This window comes from Equus caballus, chromosome 3, assembly GCF_041296265.1.
Source record: "Equus caballus isolate H_3958 breed thoroughbred chromosome 3, TB-T2T, whole genome shotgun sequence".
Lineage (NCBI taxonomy): Eukaryota > Metazoa > Chordata > Mammalia > Perissodactyla > Equidae > Equus > Equus caballus.
Window position 1 is genome coordinate 31,956,202 of NC_091686.1, and position 26,223 is coordinate 31,982,424.

Sequence of the window (26,223 nt, forward strand, 5' to 3'; positions counted from 1 at the left end):
CGTTTCCTTGTGTGATTACATCTCTCCGTCCCCCTGCTTTGGGACGGGGTTCCAGGGGACAGCGCTTAGGAGGAGCAGGCGGTGCGCCAGGTCGCCCTGCCTCTCCGACTGAGCCCCGGCCTCTCTTGCAGTGGTCTACCACCACGGCAGCAGCGCGACGGGCGGCCACTACACCACAGACGTCTTCCAGATCGGCCTGAACGGCTGGCTGCGCATCGACGACCAGATGGTCAAAGTGGTTAACCAGTACCAGGTGGTGAAGCCCACTGCTGACCGCACAGCCTACCTCCTGTACTACCGCCGCGTGGACCTGCTGTGACCGCCTGTGTGCTCTGTGTGCCCGACGCCTGCTTCTAGAACACCGACTCTCACTGACTTCCTCCCTCTCTTTAGTGGCTCTTTAGAGAGAAACTTTCTCCCTTTTGCAAAAATGGGCTAGAATGGAAAGGAGACGCCTGGGGGCTTGTGCGCAACATAGTTTGTGTTGACTTCTAACTTCCAAATCAAAATCACTCGGTCGAAACAGACTGTCGGTTGATTTGAGAAAATACACAAAAACCCATATTTCTGAAATAATGCTGATTCCTAAGTAAGAGGGGGAAACTTGCATTTGATTCCCAGTCTAATTGCTTAGTAGAATAAATCCTGCACCAGCAACGACACTTGTAAATTTGTGAAAATGAATTTTATCTTTCCTTAAAAAATAAATTTTTTAATCCATCACACTTTCCTTCCCCACCCTTTAGTTTTTGATAAACAGTAAAAATGAGCCAGTTATCAGAGAAGAAATAGTTCTTACTTCAAAAGAAAAATAAACACAAAAAATAAGTTGCTGGTTCCTAACAGGAAAAATACATTTTAATAATTGTGCGATGAGAAATTGCTTACGTGCACATTGCAGATCAAATATTTGGAGTTAAGATGTTAGTCACATAGATGGGTGATTGTAACTTTATTGCCGTTAAAAGATTTCAAATTGCTTTCATGCTTCTGTGTACACATAATGACAAATGGGCAAAATAATGAAGGTTGGTCTTTCCTTGAGTCTCTGTGTAATTCCGCTGTCTGCTCTTCTCTAGCGCTGCGTCTCTAATTGTACACAGTTTAGTGACATCTAGGAGTATAAAGTTGTCGCCCATCAATAAAAATCACAAAGTTGGTTTAAAGCTATGTGTGGGGTTTCTTTGACTGCGAATGCCGTTTTCAGAAACTGGAGCTCAGGGGGGCGTGACTGCCCCTCCAGAAGTAAAGTGAGCCTTTGAGCTGCCTGCTGCGTTTGTGAAAGCCGAACCAAGACGCGGGTCATGCTCGTTTAATGTTTCCAGAGGGGTTAACTGTGGTGATTCGGGTAAATGGATTTTCTGATTCTTCAGATAGCTAAAAAGGGGAGATAAAGTCTCCATTCGTTGTTTCTGTCCCCAGCATTGTTGAGTGTCACCAAAGTGGTGGGTTTATGGCTGAGCATCCTTTTAATTGTGTGCCACTGGGGCATCTTAGCAGCACATCTGATGCCACCCTCGGGTTGTGGAAGAAAGCCTTCCTAGACAGAAGAGACGGAGAGGAGAGACGCACACACAGGTCAGGCTTCTCCCCGCGGCTCTTGGGCCTCTCCTGCCCCAGCTTCCAGCCCCGTGCAGGCAACTCATCATAATGTACGGGATCCCCAGAGAAGCGGCTCTACGTGGTCTGAGCCTTTTACCCAAGCTCTTCCTCTTACCGTCTTCTGTTCCTAATCATAGCCTTGTGCCACTCCTGGCTTGAGCTAGCTGTTTAAAATTATAGGACAGGCACTGTCCACTTGGCTTACTTAGCTTGTTGTAATCCTGCTCTGATTTGCTTGGCTGACAAGTCATATTATAATTAGTTTCTCATTAAAATAATATACAACTCTTATGTAACATGTGGATTTTGGAAGCCAAATGAACTTTGGGGGAGCAGTAACCCAGCAGTAACTGCACCAGCAGTAACCCAGCCAGTGGTGAAATAACCCCTGTTCTAAAGCACTTCCTTGAGTTTCCGGGCTGTGATACTCTGAGCCCTGTCGTGTCCCATCTGGAGGGAATGGCTTATCTGTCTGAGTACCCACCTCTCTAACTGGTGTTGGTCCTCCGCCCCCAGCAGGGTAAAGTGGCTCTGTTATTTCAAGTTACTGAAGTATCGCCTGCAGTCATAGTGAGCAGCCAGTCAAGAGCAAGGCTGGCTGGTCTGGGAACGCCTTCCACAGGGATCTGGAGCAAGGGGCCGGACGAAGAATGCTGCTGTTGTCACACCAGCCTGCTTCCAAACCTTCAGACACGTCCTGTGTACTTGGATGAGAAAATTTTCCCTCACATAGCATGCAGGGGTTTTTCCATAGTCTTTATGTTGCTAAGGTATCTGTTCTGTCAGTCCCGAAATAGTTTGGAAACGACTGAGACATTGAGAAACTTCCTTGGAAAGATCTCAAGTCTCTCAAAAGTATTTAGAGATGATTTAGGCCCAGTGGGACATTCGGGTGTCCTGGTCACTGTGTAACGTGTAGCAACGATGCATTTGCTGTTGAGGTTGCTGTCCCTGGGGCCCATGGGGACTCGTTCTCAGCCATCTGGTAGCCAGCAGGGGCCTCCTGTGTTAGCCTGCATGTGAGGATGTTTGTTTGAAAGATGAAAGCTAGCTTTGTTTGAAAGAGCGTGCGTAACCCCACACCCCCTAACGACCCCGACTCTATTTATGACAGAGATGTAGCTTCCCAATTTTGTTTTGCTTCTGCGGGCTGAGCACATTTGGCTGCACACAGGAGCGAAACTCAGAAAGGGACAGGATGCGGAACAAGGAGATGCCCCCCTGCAATTAAGCATTATTTGCATTTGTCCCTGGAGTGAATAATTGGCTCATAGATAAAGAATTAGATCTTTCTAGCAAATCCAGCATTTTCTAGGGTCCCACGTGAATTGTGGGCTTATCCATGTTATCGGTTTTTGAGATTTTTGACCTCAACGTTTAATGTTTTGTGCTGTAATGTTTAGTATTTTTGTAAGTTTCATAGACTGTTTCCCTGTCTTTAAGCCATTTACACTTAGAACTTGGCCCATTAACCTTGGTGTCACGGATACAAATTTAGTGATGCTCCTTCATTAGGATTTGACATGTCTTTATAAGTGGCTTTTCATCCAGTGTGAGTAGGAGGGTATTGTTAGAAGTATATTACAGGGAGATTTTTCTTTAGTGTGTAAGTTTTAGTAATGAACTGAGAAGTTACACAGGGAAGAGCGTAACGAGGTTTCCCTGGTTGGTACATTGCCCAGAGCCGAGAAAGCGCACGAGGCACTACGGGTTCCATCCAGAATGAAAAACGGCCGTCGTTTCATCGTCCTCTGTGTATAACATGGTTCGGCTGCCCGAGCGGCTCCGGCAGCACACTGCTTTCTTTTCTCAGTATGGTGAGTTTCATCGTCTTGGTCTAACATGCGGGCCACACGAGCAGGAACTCTGTAATCAGAAAACACATCATTTTATGTCTTCCTTAGTGGAAATTTCTGGTTGTTGCTCTCGTAAGCTGCTTGTGCTTGACCAGGCCAACCGGTCAGAAAGCTGAGATTGCGGTCAAAGTCCATTGCTTTAATTGGCCAAATAAACCGGTGAGTTTAGAATTGTGAGGCCATCAGCTGACTTGGGTGAGTCAGTGACAGGAAGTTGTTCCCATGTGGACACCTCACTCTAGCCTTTTCTTCAGCTTCTCTTTGGAAGGGCTGAGTCCGTCAGGAGAGACAGAAGACCCGAGACTTTTCTGTTACTTCTCGGGCTCAAGAAAAAAGAAGATTTTGTTGACTGTCCCCAGTGAGGACAGTCACCCATTACACCAATTTCCTGAGGGCCAGTGGATTTAGAAAACATTAGGCAAAATCCGACTGTTTTAAAAATAGTCAGTGTCTCGCAAGGTCCTGTGTTAATGGCCAATCCTACATAGAATTTAGTGTTTTTTCTTTACAGTCAATCATGGCAGATTCGAAGCAGGCATGCCTTCCCGTCATCAACATTTTGTCACTTCCCAGGGTTTTATTTTTTAGCGTTGTTTCTCAGCTTCTGGTCTGACCATTTGCATCTTTTTTTTCTTCCCCTGTGTTATCCTCTTTTTCACATTACCCCAGTTTTCAGTGATTGTTTTTTTCTTTTTTGGTGAGGAAGCTTGGCCCTGAGCTAACTTCTGTTGCCAATCTTCCTCTTTTTTTCCTTTTTCTCCCCAAAGCGCCAGTATATAGTCATAAATCCTAGTTGTAAGTCTTTCTAGTTCTGCTGTGTGGGATGCTGCCACAGCATGGCTTGAAGAGACGTGTGTAGGTGTGTGCCCAGGATCCAGACCAGCGAACCCTAGGTCGCCAAAGTGGAGCATATGAACTTAACCACTATGCCACTGGACCAGCCCCTGACCATTCCCATCTTATTTGTACCTTATGGAGAACAATTTATTTGCTTGAGAAATGAAATTCACTCCATAGCCGGGCTTCACCTTGGTGTTTGTTCTTGTAAGGAGTAAAGGAAGAAATGTGTGATCCCCATTCACTCTCTTATCTTCTCCCTATGCCCAGGACAGGGCATCTTGTCGCTAGCCAGTGTGGATGTCTCGGGCTGTGTGCTGATCGTCATGAGGGAGAATTGACTGAGCACTGATTCACTGAACACAGTACCACTTTGTCAGGCGGTCTTTCCGTGGAAACAATTGGCAAGTAAACGTTGAAATCACTGTTACTCGCATTAGAGAAGATTCACGCAGGCTGCGGTGGTATTTACAAAGGATTGTGTTTTGACTCGAGGCATACTGAGGGTTGGCGTCTAAGATACTTCCATTTGAAACTGTTATAAACTTCATTTTCTCCCAGAACCCCATTTAAGTGCTGGCACTTTGTCGTATTTATCATGGTTGGGAAAGTATCGTTTGTTTCCAAACGAGTACAATATAGGGTAACTGTTTCTTTTGCTGTACCAAACCCCTAACATGCACTGCTGCATTTGGGGAGTTCTGGATGCACTTCCCAAGGAATGCCTGTGTCCCTGTCGGCACACTGGGCAGCTGTATAAACCTCAACCCTAGATTTTTGTCTTGTCTTTTTTTTTTTTTTTTGTAACATCTTCACCCATCCAGACTGTGTTTTGGTTTGTGTTGTCGGCCATCTGCATGGTTTTCAGTGTTCGGGATAGCCCTGGATTCCGGGGTTTGACGAATCTGACGTTGGGCTTCCTGCCTGTCCTTCAAAGCAAGCAAATCTCTTGATACATTTTCTGAGTATTTGGGGATTCTCTAGATGATCTAAGAAAAAAAATTTTCCTCTGCTTTAAAAAAAAAAAGATTGAAAGCCTCCTGTGTAAGATGTGGATTTACTTGCTGATCTGAAAACGGACTGCCTGTCCTCGCTCCTTCCCCGGGCTCCCCGGGGGCGGCTGTGGGCGGGGTCGAGGCTGTCGACCCGTGCCTGTCCTGGCACAGGCAGCTGTGTGTTCACTGTTGGTTCTGCGGCTGCTGAGAGCAGAGGGCAGCTGCCCCACTGCTTGCTGGATCCCGTGCAGCGTGAAGCCTTGCGCTCCTGCGCTCTGCAGGGGGTAGGTCGTGCCTCTCAGCCTCCCGGGGAACGTCCTCCCTCTGCCCCGAGAGGCCAGCCAGCGAGGGGTCCTCCGAGGGAGTAGTGCACGGACAGGAGATTTGTCCTCTTGGGAAAAGGTGTAAATTAACTTTGCAGTGAGTAAAGTTGACTTTTTAGGAAGATAACCCCTGTTTCCTGTGGCTTTAAATGCTCCTTGCTGCACTGGGGCCACACCTCCCAGAGCAAACAGCACAGGCTCCACGGGAGCCCTCTGCCTGGGCTGCGACCAACCGTGAGGTTCAGGACCCAGAGCACTTCCATGTTGGGACCGGGCACTCACAGCAGAGTCCTCTGGTCACCCTGGGGCGCTCCTGCTTGCCGCCCCCTGAGCATCTCTCTCCAGCTCCTCCAGCTCCTCCACCTCCCCTCCCCTCCCCTCTCAGGGACATCCTTCTCCTTTGGCTGAGGGCTTAGCATATTTTTAAGCTGTTCATGATAGCCAAGACAGAGGGCTTCCTATGGACCGGGCCCGCTTCTGAGCTCTTTACAGGCATCAGGCTCCCTGATCACCCCACGAGGACCTCCTGTCTGGTGGCACAGTGGGGAGTTGTTCTGCTCAGAGCCCCGGCACTGTGCTGCGGGCAGGCGCTCCCCCTCTCGCTCCTGCGGCGTGCCCTGCTTGCTGAGCTCCGTCCCTGGCACTTGGTGGTGAACTGGGGCGGCAGGCAGGGCCGGGGATACTGCAGAGAAACGCAGGGAAACTGCACGATCCCTCAGTGCCTGCAGCATGAACCCAAAAACAACTTGTTTGTGGTGCCTCAGAGGCGATCGGTGCGTCGGGATGAAGCTGCACATCTCTGCCCCAGCCCGGCTGCCAGAAAGTCGTTGAAGGCGACGATGAACACAGACTTTGTCCGTTTTGTGAGAAGCGTGTGGCCACAGAAGTTGCTGCTGATGCTCTGAGTGAAGAAGAGGAGGGTTTCGTGGTCCGGACCCGTGGTGGGGACCACAAACAAGGCTCCCCCTGGAGCAGGGGGCCTTCACCCACGGCCTGTCCGCGGGCCTTTGAGGAAGGGGCGTTCCTGTTACAGAGCGAGGAGGCTGGAGAAAGAAAGCGCAGCTCTGTGCGGGCTTGCGTTGTGGATGCCAGTCTGAGCGTTCTCAACTTGGTCGTTGTAAAAAAGGGGAGGAGGATGTTCCTGGACTCACGGATGCTACTGTGCCTCGTCGCCTGGGCCCAAAAGAGCCAGCAGAATCTGCAGACTTGCCAGTCTCTAAGGAAGCTGACGGCAGCCAGCATGTTGTGAGAAAGCGTCTCGAGAAAGAAGGTGAGAAACCCAGGACCAAAGCACCCAAGGTCCGGCGTCCTGCGACTCCACATGTCCTGCGGCGCAAACGTCAGCGTACTGCTCTGGAGAAGCAGCGTCCTCAGAAAATAAGGAAGAGTCTGCAGAGTATGCTGAGCTTTTGGCCAAGAGAACGAAGGAGGCCGAAGAAAAACACCAGGAACAGATTGCCAAGAGACTGAGGCTGTCCTCTGAGTCCAGTCAGGAATGAGATTTTCTAAGGGTAACAAATAAATCAGATCAGACATCAAACAACAACAACAAAGTAATGAAATGATTAAAAACTGGGGCGCAGAAGCCACACTCACCCTGCACTAACGGTCATGTGGCCTTGGGGGTGTGGCCCAGTGTCTGTCTAGGAAGTGGCTGTGGTGGTGCTGCCACACCGAATCGGGGACAGGAGTAGGCACGGTGTAATGGGTGTGACCTCTTAGCACCGTGTGGGTCTCAGTGAGCCCTGGACACTGGTGGCCCCTCTGATGTTGGAGGAGGAGCTGGGCCACGTTCTCCAGGCAAGCCCCGGACCAGGAGCCCTGGCCGAGGGGGCCCTTGCCACAGGAAGCCTATCTCAGGGCCGGGCCAGGTCCTCCTTTCTGACAACTCGCCTTTCCAATCTCCCCCTTTTACCTACTGTGACCTTTGACCCTGCTTGCCTGTCCCCTCATTTGAGTTCTGCCGTCTTGTCAGTTGGGGATGCGTCTGTTCAACCCAGACGGGTGGATGTTGCCTGCTACCTGGTCAGGGTCCACCAGGAGAGGTATATGTTTCTTTCTGGCCAAATTTCCCCTAAAAGCGTGAATGTCTGGACTGTGGGCAAACCAGTGAAGTGATCCCGACCAGCCCAGTAGAAAAGTTGTACTCCCGCTGTCTTCCTCTCATTCAGATGCGGAATCAAGGGTCGGCCACACATCCGTGCATTCCATTTTTCTGTTCCTACTCTTCTTTGCAGCTGTAATGGGACTTCTTTTAAAACTGAAAGTCACCAGTGCACAGGAGATAAACCAGGTCAAAGACCGCCTCCAGCCTAAGATTTGAAGCAACCTAAGATTTGTTTCCAAAGAAATAGAAATATAAAACTTCAGCTCAGCCCCGTTTACGACTAAGGAGAGAGCACGCACTTCGATAAACACAGCAAACCGCTGGAAGCTTTAGGTCTGTGTGTGCCCAGTCCCGGGCAGGGAGGGCTGAGGCTGTGGGGAGGCAGAGGGGATGGAGGAGAGAGGAGAGGAGAGACACCGAAAGCGGGGAGGAGCCTGGTCCTGGGGGCGCGGTGGGTGCTGACGGCCACCGCGGAAACCAGTTTCGTGTACACTTGCCTCCTGCCCTCTGCAGGAAAGCAGCTAGTCCTTGCTTCTCTTCTAGAAACACTTTGCTCTGGAATTGTCAGGGTCTCAGCGTCTTCAACACAGTTCGTGTGTTAGACATTTGGAGGTGCCGTCTGCTTGGCCCGAAAGCCTGTTGGATGTTCCCAGGCGGGCGGGCCGCCTGACTTCCTGTGGCATTGGGTGGTTGAAGTCCCCGACTTCAGATTGCACTGCAAAACCCATATTGACTTCTGAGTCATCTTCTCCTGAAACCAGATCGATGTCAGTGTTTTGGTCTCTTTAGTCCTAACGGCGATGGTATAATAGGAGTCAAAGGGAAAATAAAATTCCCTGAGAGATTCTCAGCCGGCTCTCCCGCCCCTTGGCTCGGAGCCTCAGAGCCCTCTCCCTGGAGCAGTAGCCGCAGCACAATAGGCTCGCAGGTCCAGCCAGAGCATCGCTCTGGCCCGTTCATGCCCTGGACCGGATGGAATTAAGTTGTGGCTCAAGCTGAGCACCAGCCAGCAGTGTCAGCTGCTCAGGACTGACCTCCTGGCCCACTGAGCGATGACCCGCCCGCGCCGACGCCCCGGAGCAGGTCTGCAGCCGCCTGAGCCAGCAGGGCGGGGCCGAGCCTGCCCCTTTCACGGAAATGATGAGCTCTCCAGTCGGGGGTGCCAGAGCAGTAAAACCTGGGGGGCCGTCAATGGCAGCCTCGCTCACTTGCCACGGCGGTGACTTGGAAAATATTGCGAAAGAGAACGGAGTGGCTACCATGAGCCTGCACATTCATATGACTTGGAATCCCCCAAAACCAGACCTTTTCATTTCACTTGAGTCAAAGTGATACTTTGTGGACTAAAACGTCCTGTCCTACTTAAGCGGGAGTGGTGGCAAGGGCGCTGATGTCGCGCCTTGCGGAGTGTGGGGCTGGCTGCGGTTGGAGCGGAGGATGACTGACGGATGGCTAAGCGCACTAGCCGGAAATGGACTTGTGCTTACTTACACTGCCATGTAAGCGTGTGGAGCATTTCCAGTGCCCCTGAGCTCCCTCCCTGTCCCTGCCTCATCCCTAATTGTCACCAGTACCTGACATCTGTTATACGTCAGTTTCTCGCTCTTGGCACCATGGACATTTGGGGCCAGTAATGCTATATAGTGGGGCCATCCTGTGCATTGTAGGAGGTTTAGCAGCCTCCTGGCCTCCTCCCACTGGATACCAGGAGCATTTCCCCTCCAGTGGTGACAGCCAGATTTTTCCAGTCATTGCCAAATGTCTCCTGGGGGCCAAAATCACCCTGGTTGAGAACCACTGCCAAGACCATTTTGACTGTTTTGAGCTTCCCATAAATGGCATCGAACAGTATGTGCTCATCATGTCTTTTTTCACTTAGCGTTATTTCTCTGCAGTCCATCCACGTGGTTGGTTGTCCCAGTCATTTGTTCTTTTTCATTGCTGAGTAGTATTCCATTATAGGCATAGACCACAGTGTATTTGTGTGTGCTGTTGGTGGTGGGCAGTCCAGGTAGGGCCGTCAGGAAGAAGGCCCTGAAGGTTCCCGCACTTGTCTTTGGTGCACACGTGCGCTTGTGTTTCTTGGGTACGCACTCAGGAGGGGAAGTGCAGGTTCCTGGGGTAGGTGTATGTTTAGCATCAGTAGACACTGTCACACAGTTTTCCAAAGTGATTGTACCAATTTCCACTCCTACCAACCGGTCCTGGGGCTCTGGTCCAATTTTAAGTGCCCTGCAGGGTCAATGTAGTCCTTTTGATGGGCTCAAAGTCGCTTTGTGTTGAAATTACAGTAGAGGGTTTAAACACACAGAAACATATCCAGAGGATGCCAGTTTTAATAACAGTATACCCACTAATAAATTATTCTCCAGATGGGAAGCTCTCATAGTTCAGAAGGATATAAAACAGGTCTTTCCTTCCTGGGGACCATTTCTTGAATGCTCACCGCCTAATCGAACACCACACTAACCATGTGACATTATGTCTTCACACTGTATCACCCTAAGCGTCACCAAGATCTTAGGAGGAATTAAGTTGTGAGGGCGGGATTAGTCCCATTTATAAATGAGGAAACTGAAGCTTGGCCGGTGGTGGTTTGCAAAGTCACCACGTTTTACCCACCGCACACGTCTCCTCTCTCCCCTCCCTGCTCCCATTCCCTCTGCGAGGTGGGCGGGATCTGGTGCCCGCCTGCTCTGGATGGGCTTTGTGTGAGTGACAGGTGCAGCTGGCGCAGGAATCCTGTTCACCCCGCTGCCCACCAGGACGGTGACCAGCTGTACCGAGGGGCCCCGGCTGATGAGACACAAGTCCGCCTTTCATGTCCATCGTGCATTTGCCACCTTGAAAGCAATTCCCAAAGCGCAGGGCAAAGGAACCCCAAACAAACTGAAAGCAAGTCCACTTGTCCACATCGCCAGCGGTTGTCTCTGTTGTCTCAGCGGTCGTTTTTTTTTTCTCTCAATCTTTCTATTTGTATACTCTAATGTTTCTACAATGAGCAATTTTTACTTTCTAAATTTAGAAATACTTTCTCCTCTGTGTCTCCCACCCTGGTGTGGCCTGCCCAGGAAAGGTGCTGGAGCCCCGCCTGTCCTCTGCTTCTCTGCCGACCCAGGGTCCCAGGTTCTCCAAGGCTCACGGTTTGGCCGTGTGGCAACCCAAGGGGCGTCTTTTGATTCCAGTCCTTGGGGAATGCGTCTGCCAAGTCTGTACCCTCTTGGAATTCAAGCCCTGAGTTGAGAATTACCATGAGATTCAGTTGCATGCCCTCGAAATTCCACCAGCATCTAACTCCACACATAAAATACAGACGCACGAGCCCCATGGGCACCGGGCACCGTTCCATCAGGATGAGTTCACACAAACAAACCCCAAACCTAGGGATTAAATTCTCCTTTAAATACTCGAGAGTTTCCAACTTCTGGAAAAAATATGCCTGGGAAAAATGTCTTTGGGGTTTCATCAAACCCTTGGAAAATAATCTGAAGACATTTTTCCAAACCCTAGATGGCTCCAGCCTGGATCCTAATTGGTACTTAATAACTATGTCTATAAGGGCTTTCTCCGTCTATTCTTAGTTCTGTCAATGGCTAAGGAGACCTCTGTGCTGAGAGTTTATCCTGGCACAGTGGGGTCTGGGGCTCACGTTGCTCTGGCCAGTCTCTCTCCGCAATCACAAAACAGCCCCCTTTTTCCCCCCAAAATCCTTGCCCAGAGTCCACCATCAGTCATTATCAGAATCAAGTCTTGGGTCAATTTCAAGTGCATCGATTCATTCATCAACCGGTTACTGGGCACCGACTCGGTGCCAGGTTTTGCTTGCAGTTTTAGGAAGATCAAAAATGAAAAGAGGTGGCATCTTGACGGCTCCGTTCCCGCAGAGTCCACAGTCAGTGGGAGGAGGCAGGAGCCAGGTGAGAGGGCAATGGTGAATGCTCGCGTTACGGAGCAGACAAAATGAAACGTAGAAACCGTGCACGAGTTCTGTGAGATTTACAGCTCAGCATTTCTTTGGGGGGGGGGGGGGTGGTGCTATTGTAACTGGCAGTATTCTTAAAATTTTAGTTATCAATTGTTTATTGCTAGTACGTAGAAATATGGTTAATTTTTGTATGTTGGCTTTGTTTTCTGAGACTTTGCTAAACTCATTATCCCTATAAGCTTCTTTTCTAGGTTCCTTAAGATTTTCTACATAGACGGTGCTGTATGCAAATTAGGGACAGTTCTGTTTCTTCCCTTCCAGTCCAAATGCCTCTGATGTCTTTTTCTTGCAATATTTCTCTGGCTGGGCCTTCCAGTAAAATGTGGCACAGGAGGGGTGAGGAGGTATGTTCTTGCTTGTTTCTGACCCTAAGCGAAGGCGTTCGGCCTTTCATCATTAATATACCTGCCGTGGGGTTTGGGTAGATCTTCTTGATCAGATTAAGGAGGTTCCTATTAATGCCAAGTTTTCTGAGAGTTTTTATCGTGAATGGACTTGAATTTTGTCAAATGGTTTTCTGCACCAGTTGGTATGACTTCCCCTCGCCTGGGCCCACGGGCACCCCCCGGCTTCCCTCCACATTTTGTGTGTGGAGCTGAATTTCCGTCTGCTCTAAACGGGAAGAGTGGAGAAGGTCAGAGTGGAAGCCTTCTCGGGGAGCTTGCCAAGTCCTGTCCTGTTACAAATGGAGAAACCCAGCAGCAGAGAGGAAGAGCGTGGCAGAGCCAAGAGCCCCAGCTGGGACTCCCGCCTCCCAGGGCTGTGCCGTTCTGACACGAGGCACCGGTGTGCTTGACCCTGGGGGCCTGATCGACGCGGAAGGCGGACAGAGTGTGAGTTATCCAGGGAGTGAAAGCGTTCGGGTCAGGCGCACACAGCCAAGAATCTATATTTTAAATACGGGTAACAGCTGTTGTTTCTTAGACGCTTACCTGCACACTGACCATTCTGCACCCACCGAACCCTCTCCCTGCTCTCCACAGCAGCCCTGGGCCGCGCATCATGCTCACTGTCCTCACTGACAGAGGAGGGGGTGAGGCCCAGAGAAGGAAAGTGACTTTCTCCAGGGCACACAGCCAGGAAGTGCTATGGCAAGGATTCGAACCCAGGCCCATTTTTATGGTGACTCCTGGCCAGGATAAATTAAAAAAATAAAATTCTGAAGACATGTCTTCCAGGTAAACACGGTGGACCGGCTTGTCGTCCAGTGGCGGGCTTGCAGAGTGTCAGGCTTCTGTTGATCCCGGCTCTTCTGGGCTCAGCCAGCAGTCGGCCACCGTGTCAGCAAACACTTCACAGAGACCGCATCGAGAGGCGAAGAGCCAACGCTCTCTCAGATGACTTCCATCTCTTGATGGGAAATGTTAGTAAGAAGAATTACCCTTGAAAAGCTTGTACGTTTATAGGGTTTTGATTAAGGATTCTGGGAAGCCAGAGACGTCTTTCCGCGTGGAGAGCTGCCATTTCTCCACCAAGGCTGGCTCCTTCTGCAGATGGAGCAAGATCACGTCACTCATGGGAACTTTGTGACCTTCTCTTCCGCTGACCCGGCCCAGTCTTGGTCAGCAAGGCTGACTCAGAGAGGTCCGGATCCCGGCCCCTTCCCTAGGGCTTGGAAGGAGGTGGGACCAGCCGTTCCCTGACTCCCTGTCATGAGGGTTAATCTCAGAAACAGGCCATGGGGGGCGGGCCACTGCGGGACCCCATGCAGGCTGTGGATGTGCACCGAGAGCACTGCATCCCCGGCGGTCTCCGGCACGCCTGTACAGCTGCAACTGGGTGCATTTGGTTGCTGTTGTCAGTTAAACAGCAGCGCGCTTCTCTCTGCCCTCCGTTCATGATGAGCACAGAGCGCGCGGCTACAGGTGTGGACAATGCAGCTGGTACATCTCCTTCTGCTCCATGTTCACAGGAAGTTCTGCTCTTGCAAGTCACCTGACAGCCGTCGTCCTACGTTTGACGGTGCATGGAGGCCGGGGGGAAGCTCCTGGCTTGCAAACGCCCGGGCCATCCCTCCTCTCTCTGGTCTGAGGATTCCCCATCACTTATTTTTCCTTCACTCCCTCTGTCCCTTCTTTCCTGTTTTTTTTTTTTCTCCTCTTTCCTCCTTCTCATTTTTCTTTCATTTTCCTATTTTACACATTTCCCCCTAAAGTAACACATGCTCACTTTAAACATTTTTGTTAGGAACATAACAGTAGGGAAAAAAAAACCCCGCCGTAGTCTCATCATTCACATGCACGCATATTTCTTTTTGGCCTCTTTGTATTCCTTTTTTTCTTTATATATTTAGGATTGTACCCTTGATATGATGCCGTTTTCTTCTGTATTTGCTTAATATATTTCCCAGGCCACGGGAAACACCATCGTTTTTAGTGGTTGCTCTGGGGATTTCACCATGCATCTTTAACGTACCGTGACCTACTCAGAGTTAGTGAATTCCTCCAGGAAAATGCAGGAGCCCAGCCGCGGTCTGTCCGTCTGCTCCCGCTCCCCCACACTCAGCGCTGTTGTAGTCACACACAGCGTCATAAAACCAAGAACTCTGTGTTATAGTATTTGCTTTAAACAATCTGATTTATCAATTTCTTCTTTTACGGATTGTGCTTTTGATAACCGTATCTAAGAAATCATTGCCTATCCCAAGGTCACAGAGTTTCTCCTGTGTTTTCTTCTAGCAGTTTTATAGTTTTAGGTTTTACATTTAGTCTATGATCTGATGGAGTTAATTTCTGTGTATGGTGTGAGGGATAGATCAAAGTGCCTTTTTGCATGTGAATATCCGATTCTTCCAGTACTTTTTTATTGAAGATACTCTCCTTTCCCCATCAAATTTGCCTTTGTGCTTTTGCAAAAAAATAAATAAATAAAAGACCGTATATGTTTGGGTCTGTTTCTAGACTCTTGTTTCCATTTTCTCGGTCTGTTTGTCTCTCCTGTTACCAGTCCTGCACTGTCCTGCTCACTGTTTTATAACGACAGTCTTGAATAGGAATGTAAACCTTCTAACTTTGTTCTTTTTTTCAAAGTTGTTTTGACTATTTTGTAGTCTTTGTATTTCCATGTGTATTTTAGGATCTGCTGGTTAATTTCTACCAAAAAAAAGTTTGCTGGGATTCTGATTGGGATTACATTTAAGCTATAGATGGAGTTGGAGAGTTCCTCGGGTTCTGCTCCACGAACAATGTACTTCTCCGTTTCTCTGGGTCTTTAATTTCTCTCAGCAGCGTTTGTAGTTTTCAGTGCACAGGTCCTGTTCCTCTTTTGTCAGATGTAATAAGTGTTTCATATTTCGTATTTTGTAACTCTTGCAAATGGCATTTTTAAATTTCACTCTCCAACTATGATTTTGGTTTGTCTATTTCTCCTTTCAATTTTATAAGTTTTTGCTTTAGGTATTTTAAAGCTCTATTATTAGGTATGTACACAGTAGGAATTTTGTATATTCTTAATGAGTCAGCCTTCTTATCATTATGATAAGTTCCTCTTTATTCCTGGAAATATTCCTTGTTCTGAGGTCTACTTTTGATTAGCGTAGCATGTTGGATGGTACACATTTTTCCCTCCCTTTGCTTTTGGCCTATCTATATCTTTGTATCTAAAGTTGGTTTCTTGTAGACAGCATAGTCTCACCCTGCTTTTTCATACAATCTGACAACTTCTGCATTTTAATTGGAGTTTTTAGATCATTTGCATTTAAGATGAATATTAATATCGTTCGGTGAAAACCTGCCATTTTGCTATTTGGTTTCAATTTGTCTTATCTCTTCTTCATTACTTTTTTCTTGTTTTTCTTGTCTTCTTTTAGATTAATTACGTAAATTATCTGATTACAATTTATCTCTATTATTGACTTGCAGATTTTTTTAAAAGTTGAAATTTCACTAGGGATGTATAGAAAGTGGAGATTTTCCCTAAAACAGTGAGACAATCAGCAGATGACTGGTTTAGGAAAAGGTCAGTATTAGTAATGCATGCTTGGATGTACCTCTGGTACATTAGGAAACATTGTGTGTGTTACCTAATGTGTGTTAACATAATGTGTTACCGTTAGGAAACACAACACACCTATACCAGAAGCTGAGTGTATTTTATCCCCTAAGTTCACAACTGTGGTGTCTATGGTTTGAGTCATCAAAGGAGCCAGGCAGGAAGTTCTGGAAATTTGGGAGAAATGAGGTATTGGGCTAAAAGCCCAGCCATCAGGAATGATGTGCTCACCTCTGCTCCACTTTCCCCACTGGTTCTCCTCCTCCCCTTGTGCTGGGCCTCTGTCTCTGGAGCTGCATAGTCCACGCTCCAAAGGATGCTTCTCTCTAACGAGTGCTTTCCGGTTCTTCTCTTTGCTAAGTACAGTTCTTGGGTTAGCTTGTGTCTCTCTCCCAGATAGCCATTTTAGGTATGTTTGGGGGAGCTGACAATGTGCCAGGCGCTATACTCAGGGCTTTCCTACATTAGTTCATTTACTCCCCCCAACAACACTGTGAGGTTCACACTGTTATTAGCCCCACTTTGTGGCTGATAAAACTGAGGCCCAGTCCCTTAAGGAGGCTGCTGGAGTGAAGCCTGGCCTGTCCGGCAGTTGGAATCCATGCTCTTCACCCTTCAGCTGTCCCGGGGAGGGCCCGTCGTGCTGGGGTTCCTGTTTCTGTCTTTTCTTCCTCGTGGCTGAAACAGACGATACGTTCTTTCACAAGGCCTTCTGAAACGTCTTCCCCTTCAAGAGTCAGCCTCGTGCTGGAGCTGGGGTGCAGAGGGAGCATGACGTGGTCCCTGTCTTATAGATGCTTGTCGTAAAAAGAGGCAATGGAACCATCATAACAGTTCACTCTTGCCACAGTGATGCTGAGTGCAAGCACGTGTGACTTGGTGCTCTCTTGCTCCCGTGTCTGCAGGTCAGCTGGAGTGAGGGGGTGGGGTCAGCTGGTCTATGCCGGCTTCCGCTGGGCTTGCCTCCAAGCTGCAGATCGGATCCCGTCCTACTCCACACATCTTTGTTCTGTGGCCAGTGGGCTACCTGGGGTGTGTTCTCCTGGTGGCCATGGCAGAAACCCATTGGTCAAAGCAAGTCCCATGGCCAAGTTCAAAGCCAAGAGGTGGGAACTGCTCTCTGCCCACCACGAGGCTGTGCAAGCCCCAAGGCCATGGGGCTGTACAGCAGTCTTCCAGCAGAGCGAAGAATTGGAACCCACACTTCAATTTACCTCATCCATTTTGACAGGTGAGTAAGGTAATTTGCATGATAAATGCAAAAAGAGAAGAGGCAAAAGATGCTGCTAAGGAAGACAGAGATATAAGGAACTGCGACCTGCCTACCACACGCCTTCACAGAGGAGGTGGCATTTGTGCTGGGTCTAGAAAGGTGGGGTGGAGTTCTGGAGAAGGCGTAGAGCATGTGCAAAGGCCCAGGGGCACAGAAGGCCCTGTGGGTTCAGAGGGCAGGAGGAAGTTTGGTGAGGTGGAAGCATAGGTTGTGGGTTAGGGAGAGGGAGTCAATGCGGTAGAAGGAGGTGACCTCAGAGGCAGCCGGTGGTGAAGCCAGTTGAGGTTGTAAGCAGCGGAGCATCTGGTCAGGCTTCAGCTTTCAGCTGATTCTGGGTGCAGAGTGGAGAACAGAGAGGAGGCACGTTGCTGTCACTTAGAGGTTTTTAAACAAGTGCCAGGCACTTGATACACGTAATTGCATTTGACCCTCACGACAAGCGGTGAAATAGGTGTTATTTTTTTAACATACAAAGCCATGAATCTTTATTTATTTTAAAATCCATCCTCATTGGCCCCGTTCGAGGAGCTGGAGGCCTGACTGTGCTCCCCCGTAGGGGAGGGAAGGGCCGAGAGCAGCTCTTACTGCTGTACGATTCCATTGACGTGCCATCCTAGAAGGGGCACGGCTCGGGGAGGGCTGACCGGGGGGCATGAGGGGTGACGCTCTGTCATGGTTGTGGTTACTCGGGTGTAGACAGTCAGCACTCATAAACCGTGTGCACTCCATCATATGTAAAGTCGCCCTGCCATAAGGTTGATTCGTAACTCCTCTGAGGCCTCCTGCTGGTGAGATGGGGTCAGTGCAGGTGCCGTTAGTCGACGAGCGGGATCTTTCTTTTAGAACACGTGGCTGTGCTTTCCTTTTTTGTCTTTGGGGGTGCATGACCTTTTCCCTTCTCTGCCAGGGCTCCTGTCTGCCTCCGGGGACCAGGAACGCTTCACAGGAGCTCAGCACGAAAGGAGGGGTCCGAGCTGAGCTTCTGAGTTCTGAGACACAGTCCTGCAAGTTGATGTAGGTCAAAGACAAAAGGGTTTTCTGAATGCCTTTAGCTCCCACTTCTGCATCCAGAGTTCAGCCCTGTTGAACTTGACCTTCAAGCTGATTATCAGCCGGAGTGGAAATAAAATTCACTGCTTCGCAGAAGGGGCGTCCTCCCCTCTCGGCTCTAGCTGCATGAGGGGGAGATGAAGAAGTGATGGGGGCGACTTGTCCTGAGCTGCCCCCTGGGTCTGAACCCTGGGGTTGAGCGAGGGAGGTGGGTTAAGGGCAAGGCTGAAAGCAGAGGGCTGAGAGCCACCACCCAGTGCGATGTGGAGGGGGGACCCCATGCGCGGTCCAGCTCCAGCACCAGGCGGCGCCAGAGCCCAGGCTGCTGGGGTGGGAGAGCGGCCAGAGGTGAGCCTGGGCTCGCTGTGTGGGTTGAATGGGACCCTAAAAAGAGATCTCCAAGAGCTGACCCCTGGCACCTGTGACCCTGTTAGGAAAAAGAGTCTGCAGTTGTGATCAAGGGTCTCGAGAGACATGGTCCTGGGTTCCCCGGGTGGGCCCTCAGTGCAGTGACGAGACCTTATAAGAAGAGGAGAAGGCCGTGTGAAGATGGAGGCAGAGACTGGGGTGATGTGGCCACAGAGAGCGCCTGGGGTCCCCAGGAGGTGGAAGAGGCAGGAAGGAGCCTCCCCTGGGGCCTCTGGAGGCAGCAGGCCCTGCCACACCTGGATCTCAGACTCCTGGTCTCCAGGCCCATGAGAGGATAACTTCCTGTCTGTGGGTGTTTGTTATGGCCACCCCAGGAAGCGAGTCCTGGCTCCCATGTTGTGTAAAAGGATCTGGGGGTGGGGTAGGCTCCCCTCCCCCAGCAAAACCATGGAGACCCTAAACCTCCCCTCCAGCCACGGGCATCTTAGGAAGGGGAGAGTCAGGAAGACCTGCCCTGAGAGGCTCCGGAACCCCATTGTAGACTAGTGACCAGAGACTTTTCAAATGAGCAGAGATGACGTCAAGTGGGAGAGACGGGATACTGCTTATTGTCATGTTTAAGTCCTGCTCCTCCCAGCGCCCCCAACCGCCTGTGATGGAAGATAAATACACGCCTCCGAGCGACGGGGTGTGAACAGAGCTGCCCTGAGCCCAGGCTGAGAATGCACAGAGCAGGACGGCCGGGGAGACCCAAGGGCGCGCTGGGCTGTTTGCCCACGGCCCCCGCCACGTTCCAGTCCCGCCTGCCAGGGCTCCCCCAACAGTGGCAGGACGGCTGCCCACCAGGACACGGCCGGTGCTGGAGGGCACTGGGTGGGCAGTGATGGTGGCCCGGGCTGAAGAACCCACCCGAGTGGCTTGCGTGGCTCTCAGGCCACGCGGAGCCTGCGACTGGCCCCTGGCCAAAGTCTGCATCTGGAAAGTGTTACTTGATCACTAGAAAAATAATCCGGGCGAACCCAGGGCATTTCTGGTAAGGAGGCTGTAAGGAGCGCCTCCCGGGGCCGCATGACTCAGGCCGGCAGCGCTGTGTGGTCCGTGGGCCTGGGAGCCGGCGTCCGCGGCGCACGGCCCATGCCCGGTGGTTTCCCTTCGAGGGGCGGCCCGGCCCGCGGCCCAGCTCTGCGGCCTCCTGCAGACACAGCTGATCATGGAGCTGTGCTGTTGTCCCAGGGCTGCTGTAACCAATGGCCGCAGCCTTAGTGGTGGAAAACAATGTGAACTTACTCTCCTACAGTGCTGAAGGTCGGAAGCCCGGGATGCGTCCTGCGGGGCTAGAGGCAAGGTGCTGACAGGGCTGGGTCCTTCTGGAGGCTCCGTGAGAGGCTCTGTTTCCTGGCCTCTTCCAGCTTCCAGAGGCTGCCTGCACTCCTTGGCTCGGGGCCCCTCCCTCCCTCTTCCGTGTGCATCACTGCAGCCATGCCTCTCCCGTCACATCCTCTCTCCTCCTACTCTGACCCCTGCCTCCCCCTTATAAGGACCTTGAGGTCCCATTGGGCCCATGGGATAGTTCAGGATGACGTCACCATCTCAAGATCCTTAACTTAATCACACATGCAAAATCCCTTTTTTTGACAACGTGTAGTAGGTTGAACAGCGCCCCCCAAAATTCATGTCCACCTGGAGCCTCAGAATGACCCTAGTTGGAAATAGGGTCTTTGCAGATGTCATCCAGTTCAGATGAGGTCCTTGTGGCTGAGGGTGGGCCTTTGTGAGAAGGGTGTCTCTGTGAGATGAGGGAAGTGTGGACGCAGACACGGGGGCGCCGTGTGAAGATGGAGGCAGAAACTGGAGGGATGTGGCCACAAGCCAGGAACGCCAGGCATCCCGGCCGCCCCCGGAAGCTGGGCGAGAGGCCCGGAACCCATCCTCCCTCAGAGCCTCTGGAGGGAACGAGGCCTGTCGGCGCCTTGATTTTGGCCTCCAGAATGGGAGAGAGCAGCTTCTGTTGTTTTAAGCCCTGCCGTCCGTGGTCCTTTGTTATAGCAGCCTCAGGAAATGAACGCACCACATAAAGAACATTCTCGGTCCAGGGAGTGGGATGGGGACGTCTCTGGGGGCCGTTATTCAGCTGACCACGGAGCCTTAGAGCTCAGGATAAGCCTCCACGCCGGGGAGGAGCTGGACTGCTGGAGACGTGGAGGGGCCCAGCCCGGCCGCTTAGCTGTGTGCCCCCGGGGAGGTTAGGCAGCCCCTCTGGGCTTCGCTTCCTTCCTTCGCTGTGAGAGGGGAGGAAAATAGCTCACCCCCTGCAGCAAGTGCGAGGATGGGAGGGGAGGCCACGTGGCCCGGCAGGTCTGAATTTCTCATTCGACAGTATCGAGTGGTTCCCTGCCAGTGTCGGGCCGGGGCTTGGGGCTGGGGGTGGAGCCGTGCGGGCCCTTGGAGAGATGAACCTGTGGGTCCCTCTCCTGTGATGACAAAGAGGGGGGTGGGCTAAGGTCAGTGCAAATTTCCAGTGCAAAGGCCAGCGGGGGGAATCTCAGGGGTCACGTGAGAGGCTGTGGGGGCCACCTCAGCATGGCCTGATGAGCGGGACCATGTCCGCGCCCAGAATCCGAACCGGCGAAACCCTGGGTCCCCACAGAGGAGCACGCGAACCCAGCCACTCGGCCACGGGGCCGGCTCCCAATCTCCTCCTCTAAGGACACCAGTCATTCTGGATTCGGGCCACCCTGACGACCTCATTTTACCGTAAGTACCTTTGAAAGACCTGTCTCCAAACACAGTCACATTCGGAGGTCCTAGGGTTTGAGGCTTCACCGTAGGAATTTTGTGGAGGCACAGTTCAGCCCGTAGCAGAAGCATGAAATGTTCCTGAGATTTTTCAGTGGACTTTGGCTGTGCTGGAGGGGACACACATGGCTCTCTTGACGAGGTTGATGGTTACATGACGTGATCTGTCAGCTAGGCTTTACTGCATAACAAAGCACCCCAAATTGTAGGGGCTCAAGCAATGACGGTGTATTGTTCCCATGTTCCGTGGGGTGGCAATCTGGTGTCCTCCTGTGGTCTCGAAGGGGCTCGTGCATGCAGCCGACAACTTGACTAGGGCTGAAGGTTCAAGGCCGCTCGCTCATGCCTGGCACTTGGTGCTGACTGTCAGCTCAGGTGCCACGCTTTGCCCACGTGTGCCCTCATCCTCCAGGAGGCTGCCCACGTGTCTCCTCATCCTCCAGGAGGCTAGACGGGGCTTCTTTATAGCATGGCCATCTCAGTTCTAAGAGCGCGAGAGCAGAAGCTGTGGATGCCCTGAGTCCCAAGCTCAGAACAGGTGCACGGTCACTTCCACCATATTCCTTTGGCCAAAGTAAGTCACCTGGTCAACCCAGGTACAGAGGATGGAGAAATAGACTCCACCGCTAGATGAGACACGGGACAAAGTCCCCTTGTAAAGGGGCAAGGCCACAGGGAGGCGGGGTTCGTTGGGTGCCATCGTTACAGTGACTTACCACATGCTCATTACGCTTCTGAAGAGACGTTTTCGGCTTTGGCTTGGGTCGAAAGCAACACCCAATGAGCAACAGACCCCGGTCGTTCAACCGATGACAAGGATCTGGAATGTGTGCAGGCCGGATGAGATCATCCTTGCGATTGTCCCCAGGTCGAAGCACCCGCCAGGACTTGCACAGCTGCAGGTCTCAGGAATCGACTTACTCACCCCGCCAGCGCCTGCCAAGGCCTCCAGAAGGCCTGTCTCCCATTAGGGGCCAGTATTGCCTATTTTGCAGGAATACTGAAGCCACGCATCATTTGGAAATAAAAACCTCAATTTATCTTGGTTTAGGCAAGGAGGAAGACAGAGGCCTGGAGTGTTCCAGTTAATAGATCCCAGGGTATTAACGACTTTGATTGTTGCCGTTGTTAAGTAGCTTCTTGGGAGTCGGAGATGATTCTGTTCCCGTCAGCCCTGCGGCGTGCCCAGCCCTGTGCAGTAGAAGTGAGGAACGGACTGCTCCTTCCTGTTCCTGTCTGTGGCTGCTCAGCAAGCCACCGCACAGCTGACGGCTCAGAACAGCAACAGCCGTTTGTTCTGCTCCTCCCCAAGATGGGCCCCTCCGTCCTGCAGCCTGGTGCTGCTGCTGGCGCCGTCCGTGGCAGCTTGGGCTTCCTCACGGCATGGTGGGGGGCTTCCAGGAGCAGGAAGGGGAAGCTGCCCTTTTCTTAAGGCCTGGCACGGCGTCCCCTCATCGTATTCTTGGTCCTGCAGCTCAGAGTCAAGGGAATAGTGTCCTCCCCAAATCCACGTCCTCCTGGGACCCCCGAATGTGGCCCGAGTTGGAAACGGGATCGGTTTTGCAGACGCAATCTGTTACGATGAGGTCATACTGAGGCCGGGTGGCCCCTCATGCGAGGCGACCAGTGTCCTCATAAGAAGCGGAGAAGACACGGCCAGATCAGGAGCTGGGAGAGGCAGAGGGACCCTCCCCTCGAGCCGCGGAGGGAGCGCGGCCTGCGACAGCTCGCTGTCAGACTGTGGCCTCGGATACCCGAGGAGAACCAGTTTCTGTTGAGGTCGTTGGTTGCGGCAGCCCCAGGACACTAGCGCACTCCTCCACCCTGCTTTTCAAACCCTGACGGCGGACTGTGCTTGTTTGATTGTTTTCCGGGGGCATGAGGGAGGGTGGCCCGTAGGAGGCGATGCTTGGCGGGGACAGTGTTTGTAGAGCCAGGGGCGGGGACAACTTGGGGAACAAAGATGGAAGGGCTGAAGCGGCCTGAGAGTTCCCGACGGTTAACTCGTCCGCTACGGCGGCGCTGTAAGGCCAGTCTGTTGTGATGCCCATTTTACAGATGAAGACACTGAGGGACCGAGAAGTCAAGGCCCTTGTCCCAGGTCTCAAGCCAGGAAGTGACGGAGCTCCGATCAAGGCCCCGGGGACCGGGATGCTCAGTGCCACGAGGAGATGTGTGAGGGCCCCTCCCCAGCAGGAGGTGTGGGGGCTGGAGGGGGACCAGCTTCCATTCTGTCCCGTCCCCCTGCCCCAGGCTGGCGCCACGGGGTCCAGCTCACGTAAGGCCCCAGCCCATGCCCTCGGGGTACCAGCAGGGGGAGAACAAGCAGCATCCTGAGGCTTGGCTTCCCCCCAGGCTGACAGAAAGGCTTAGAATCTTCCGGAAACACCACACCCTGGGCGTGAAACCCAGGGCCCAGCCTCCTCTGGAAAAGCCTGATTGTTGCCCAGGGAGAAAGCGATCGCAGCGGCCGCGTCTGCCAGAGGAGCTGCGTTTCCCCAGGAGTTCTGGATCGCGTGTGGTCAGGGGTGTTCTCTGGCCCCGGTGCTTGGGTGTCGGAGAGGCGGGAGGGGGCAGGAGCCCCGGTGATGGGGGACCCAGGCGTGTTTCGGTCATGGGTTCAGTCTGTCCCAGGTTAATGACTCAAAGCAGTGTGAGCACTGAGTCTCTAACAAAATTGTGAAATGGAGTCCGTCCCTTTTTGTAGAGATGTAATCATACATCTGTTTGGTTGTTTTCCCCCAAGAATGAAGAGGTGCCAAATGGATGATTCAAAGGAGAGAAAACTAAGAAACAATAACAAAAAATTCCCTCGTTCTAGCGTTAGACCTATTTGCACTTTTAAACTGAAGACGTAGCAGGATTAGCTATTATGAGTAATGATGACCATGCCCCACCTCCCCACCTAAATAGGGATGGAAATTTATTTCTCTTTTATGTAAATGAAGTCTGATGCAGGTAGTTGGACTGATATCGAGACCTACAGTTTCACAGACCCAGGTGCCACCATTTATGGCTTCTGTTCCCAAGGCACCTCATGGTCCAAGATGGCTGCTGCACTCCAGCCATCATACCCATATTCCAGGCAAGAAGGAAGAAGAACAATGAAGGGCAAACTTCCCCCTCCCTTTAGAGAGACTTCGTTGAAGCCATGCACAATGATTCCACTCACTTTTCTTTGGTAAAACATGGTTCTATGGACAGGAGAAGCCACAAGGCAGGTTGGGAAGTAGTCTTTTGGCTGAGTGCCAAGGTACTCAGAAATCAAGGATCTTCCTATTTTTTTAAAGATTGGCACCTGTGTTAACATCTGTTATCAGTCTTTTTTTTTCCTTCTCCCCAAATCCCCCCGGTACATAGTTGTGTATTCTAGTTGTGGGTCCCTCTAGTTGTGGCATGTGGGACGCTACCTCAGCATGGCCTGATGAGCGGTGCCACGTCCACACCCAGGATTTGAACTGGTGAAACCCTGGGCTGCCAAAGCAGAGCTCGAGAACTTAACCACTCGGCCACGGGGCCGCCCCAAGGCTCTTCCTATTTTTAAGGAAGAAAAGAGGTGGTATTGGGAGGCAACTCGAGCAATCGGTGTGACCGCTGGGGATCTTGTGGGAAAAGGGATCTAGTGCTGAGATGGAGAGTTGGGAAGCTGGCGTTATCATCCTACGGCCACAAACCACAAACCGTGTCACCCGGGGTGTTGATGGTCTGGCAGCCTCGTCACTTTTTATAAGCTTTTCCTTGGCTGAGGAGGAAGCCTTCGCGAGCGTTCCAGGATAATTGTCTGTACTTCAATACCATAAAGACATTTCCATCCCAAGTCCTGTGCCAAAAAGCTCCCTGAATGTTCCGGTACTTTCTAACAAAGGATGCAGTAGGACACCCCCCTTCTCACCACCTCATTGCCTCGACAGGAGTCCCTCGCTGGCTGGAAGCTCACACCTGGCACTCAGGACCCGAATAGGTTCACAGAGTGAGGGAGAGGGAGGGACCTGCATTGGACCTATTAACGATTAATTAACACCTCACAGAATTGGTAAAATCTCAGGTTTCTTCGGAGTCCACACCCTCTGGACCTCTTGCTGTGTGTTCCCGGGCAGTGTGTTTACCTGTGGGAACCTCGGTTTTCTTCTGCGCTTGGTGGGGATGCTGTCGCCTTGCAGCAGTGGCACGAGGATGGGATGCAGGCTTCGTGTGAATTGCTGAGTGCATGATGAGCTTGGAATTCCTAGTTCCCCCCTCTGAGCTGGGGGCTCAGCCAGGTGCCCAGAGAGGAGGGGAGCTGTCCTGGAGCCTACGGCTGACCATTCTCTTTGGCGCCAGGAGCTCCCCCAGAACACCATTCCAGCCCCGCCCCCACCCCACCCCCAGGCCACACTCCCGGGGATGCACCGTGATCTGCCCAAAATGGAAGTCTTGCCTTTTGGGAGCTCCTACTTCTCTCCCCTGAGGTTAAAGTCTGCATTGCTCAGCAGGCATCATTCAGGGCTCTCGCCTCGCCTCCCCGCTGTGACCCCCGCCTGCCCATGCTGTCCTCTGCCCAGACAGGCCCTGACCTGTCCCCTCTTCATCCTTCTGCATCCGTCTGTCTTGGCCGTCTCTGCCCAGCACCCCCTCCTTGGGGCAGCTGCTCCTGCCTCACTCCCATCACAGACTCCGGCTGCCCTGGCCCCTGGGTGAGCACCTGAGCCAGGCCAGCTGATCCCCAGGTCCTGTCCCCCGCCACAGCTTGTGGCAAGGGCTGGGTGTCTTCCTTTGGGTTCCTCCCAACAGACTCTGAGTCAGGATGTGAGAGCAAGTAGTTTACTGGGGAGATGAGCCCAGGAAATACCAGGAGGTGGGCGAGGAAGCGAGACAGGGCGGGGCAGGAGCCAAGGACGGGTGAGCTATCTCGCCAGCTGCCTCTGTGGCACCTGGAGCGTAACCCCGGGGGCCCCGGGGAGCCAGTGCTGCCGCGTGAGAAAGGCGAGGGAGCGGGCGTCTACCCTCTAGTTCTTATTAAACTATCGATTGATGCTGCCCCGAGGCGGGTGACTCCATGTT

The 26,223-nt window shown here is 51.9% G+C and overlaps 1 protein-coding gene and 1 pseudogene across 1 annotated transcript in view; both read left to right on the top strand.

Moving 5' to 3' along the window:
- USP10 (ubiquitin specific peptidase 10) overlaps positions 1-1,166 on the top strand; it is a 70,654-nt gene extending 69,488 nt beyond the window's left edge. The window contains exon 14 of the mRNA XM_023637426.2: positions 132-1,166. Within this exon, the coding sequence (XP_023493194.1) occupies positions 132-319 (188 nt within the window). The 3' untranslated portion in view covers positions 320-1,166. The remainder of the gene's footprint in view (positions 1-131) is intronic.
- A 5,110-nt stretch (positions 1,167-6,276) lies between these two features.
- LOC138923391 (small ribosomal subunit protein eS6-like) lies at positions 6,277-7,235 on the top strand (annotated as a pseudogene).
- Positions 7,236-26,223: the final 18,988 nt, after the last annotated feature.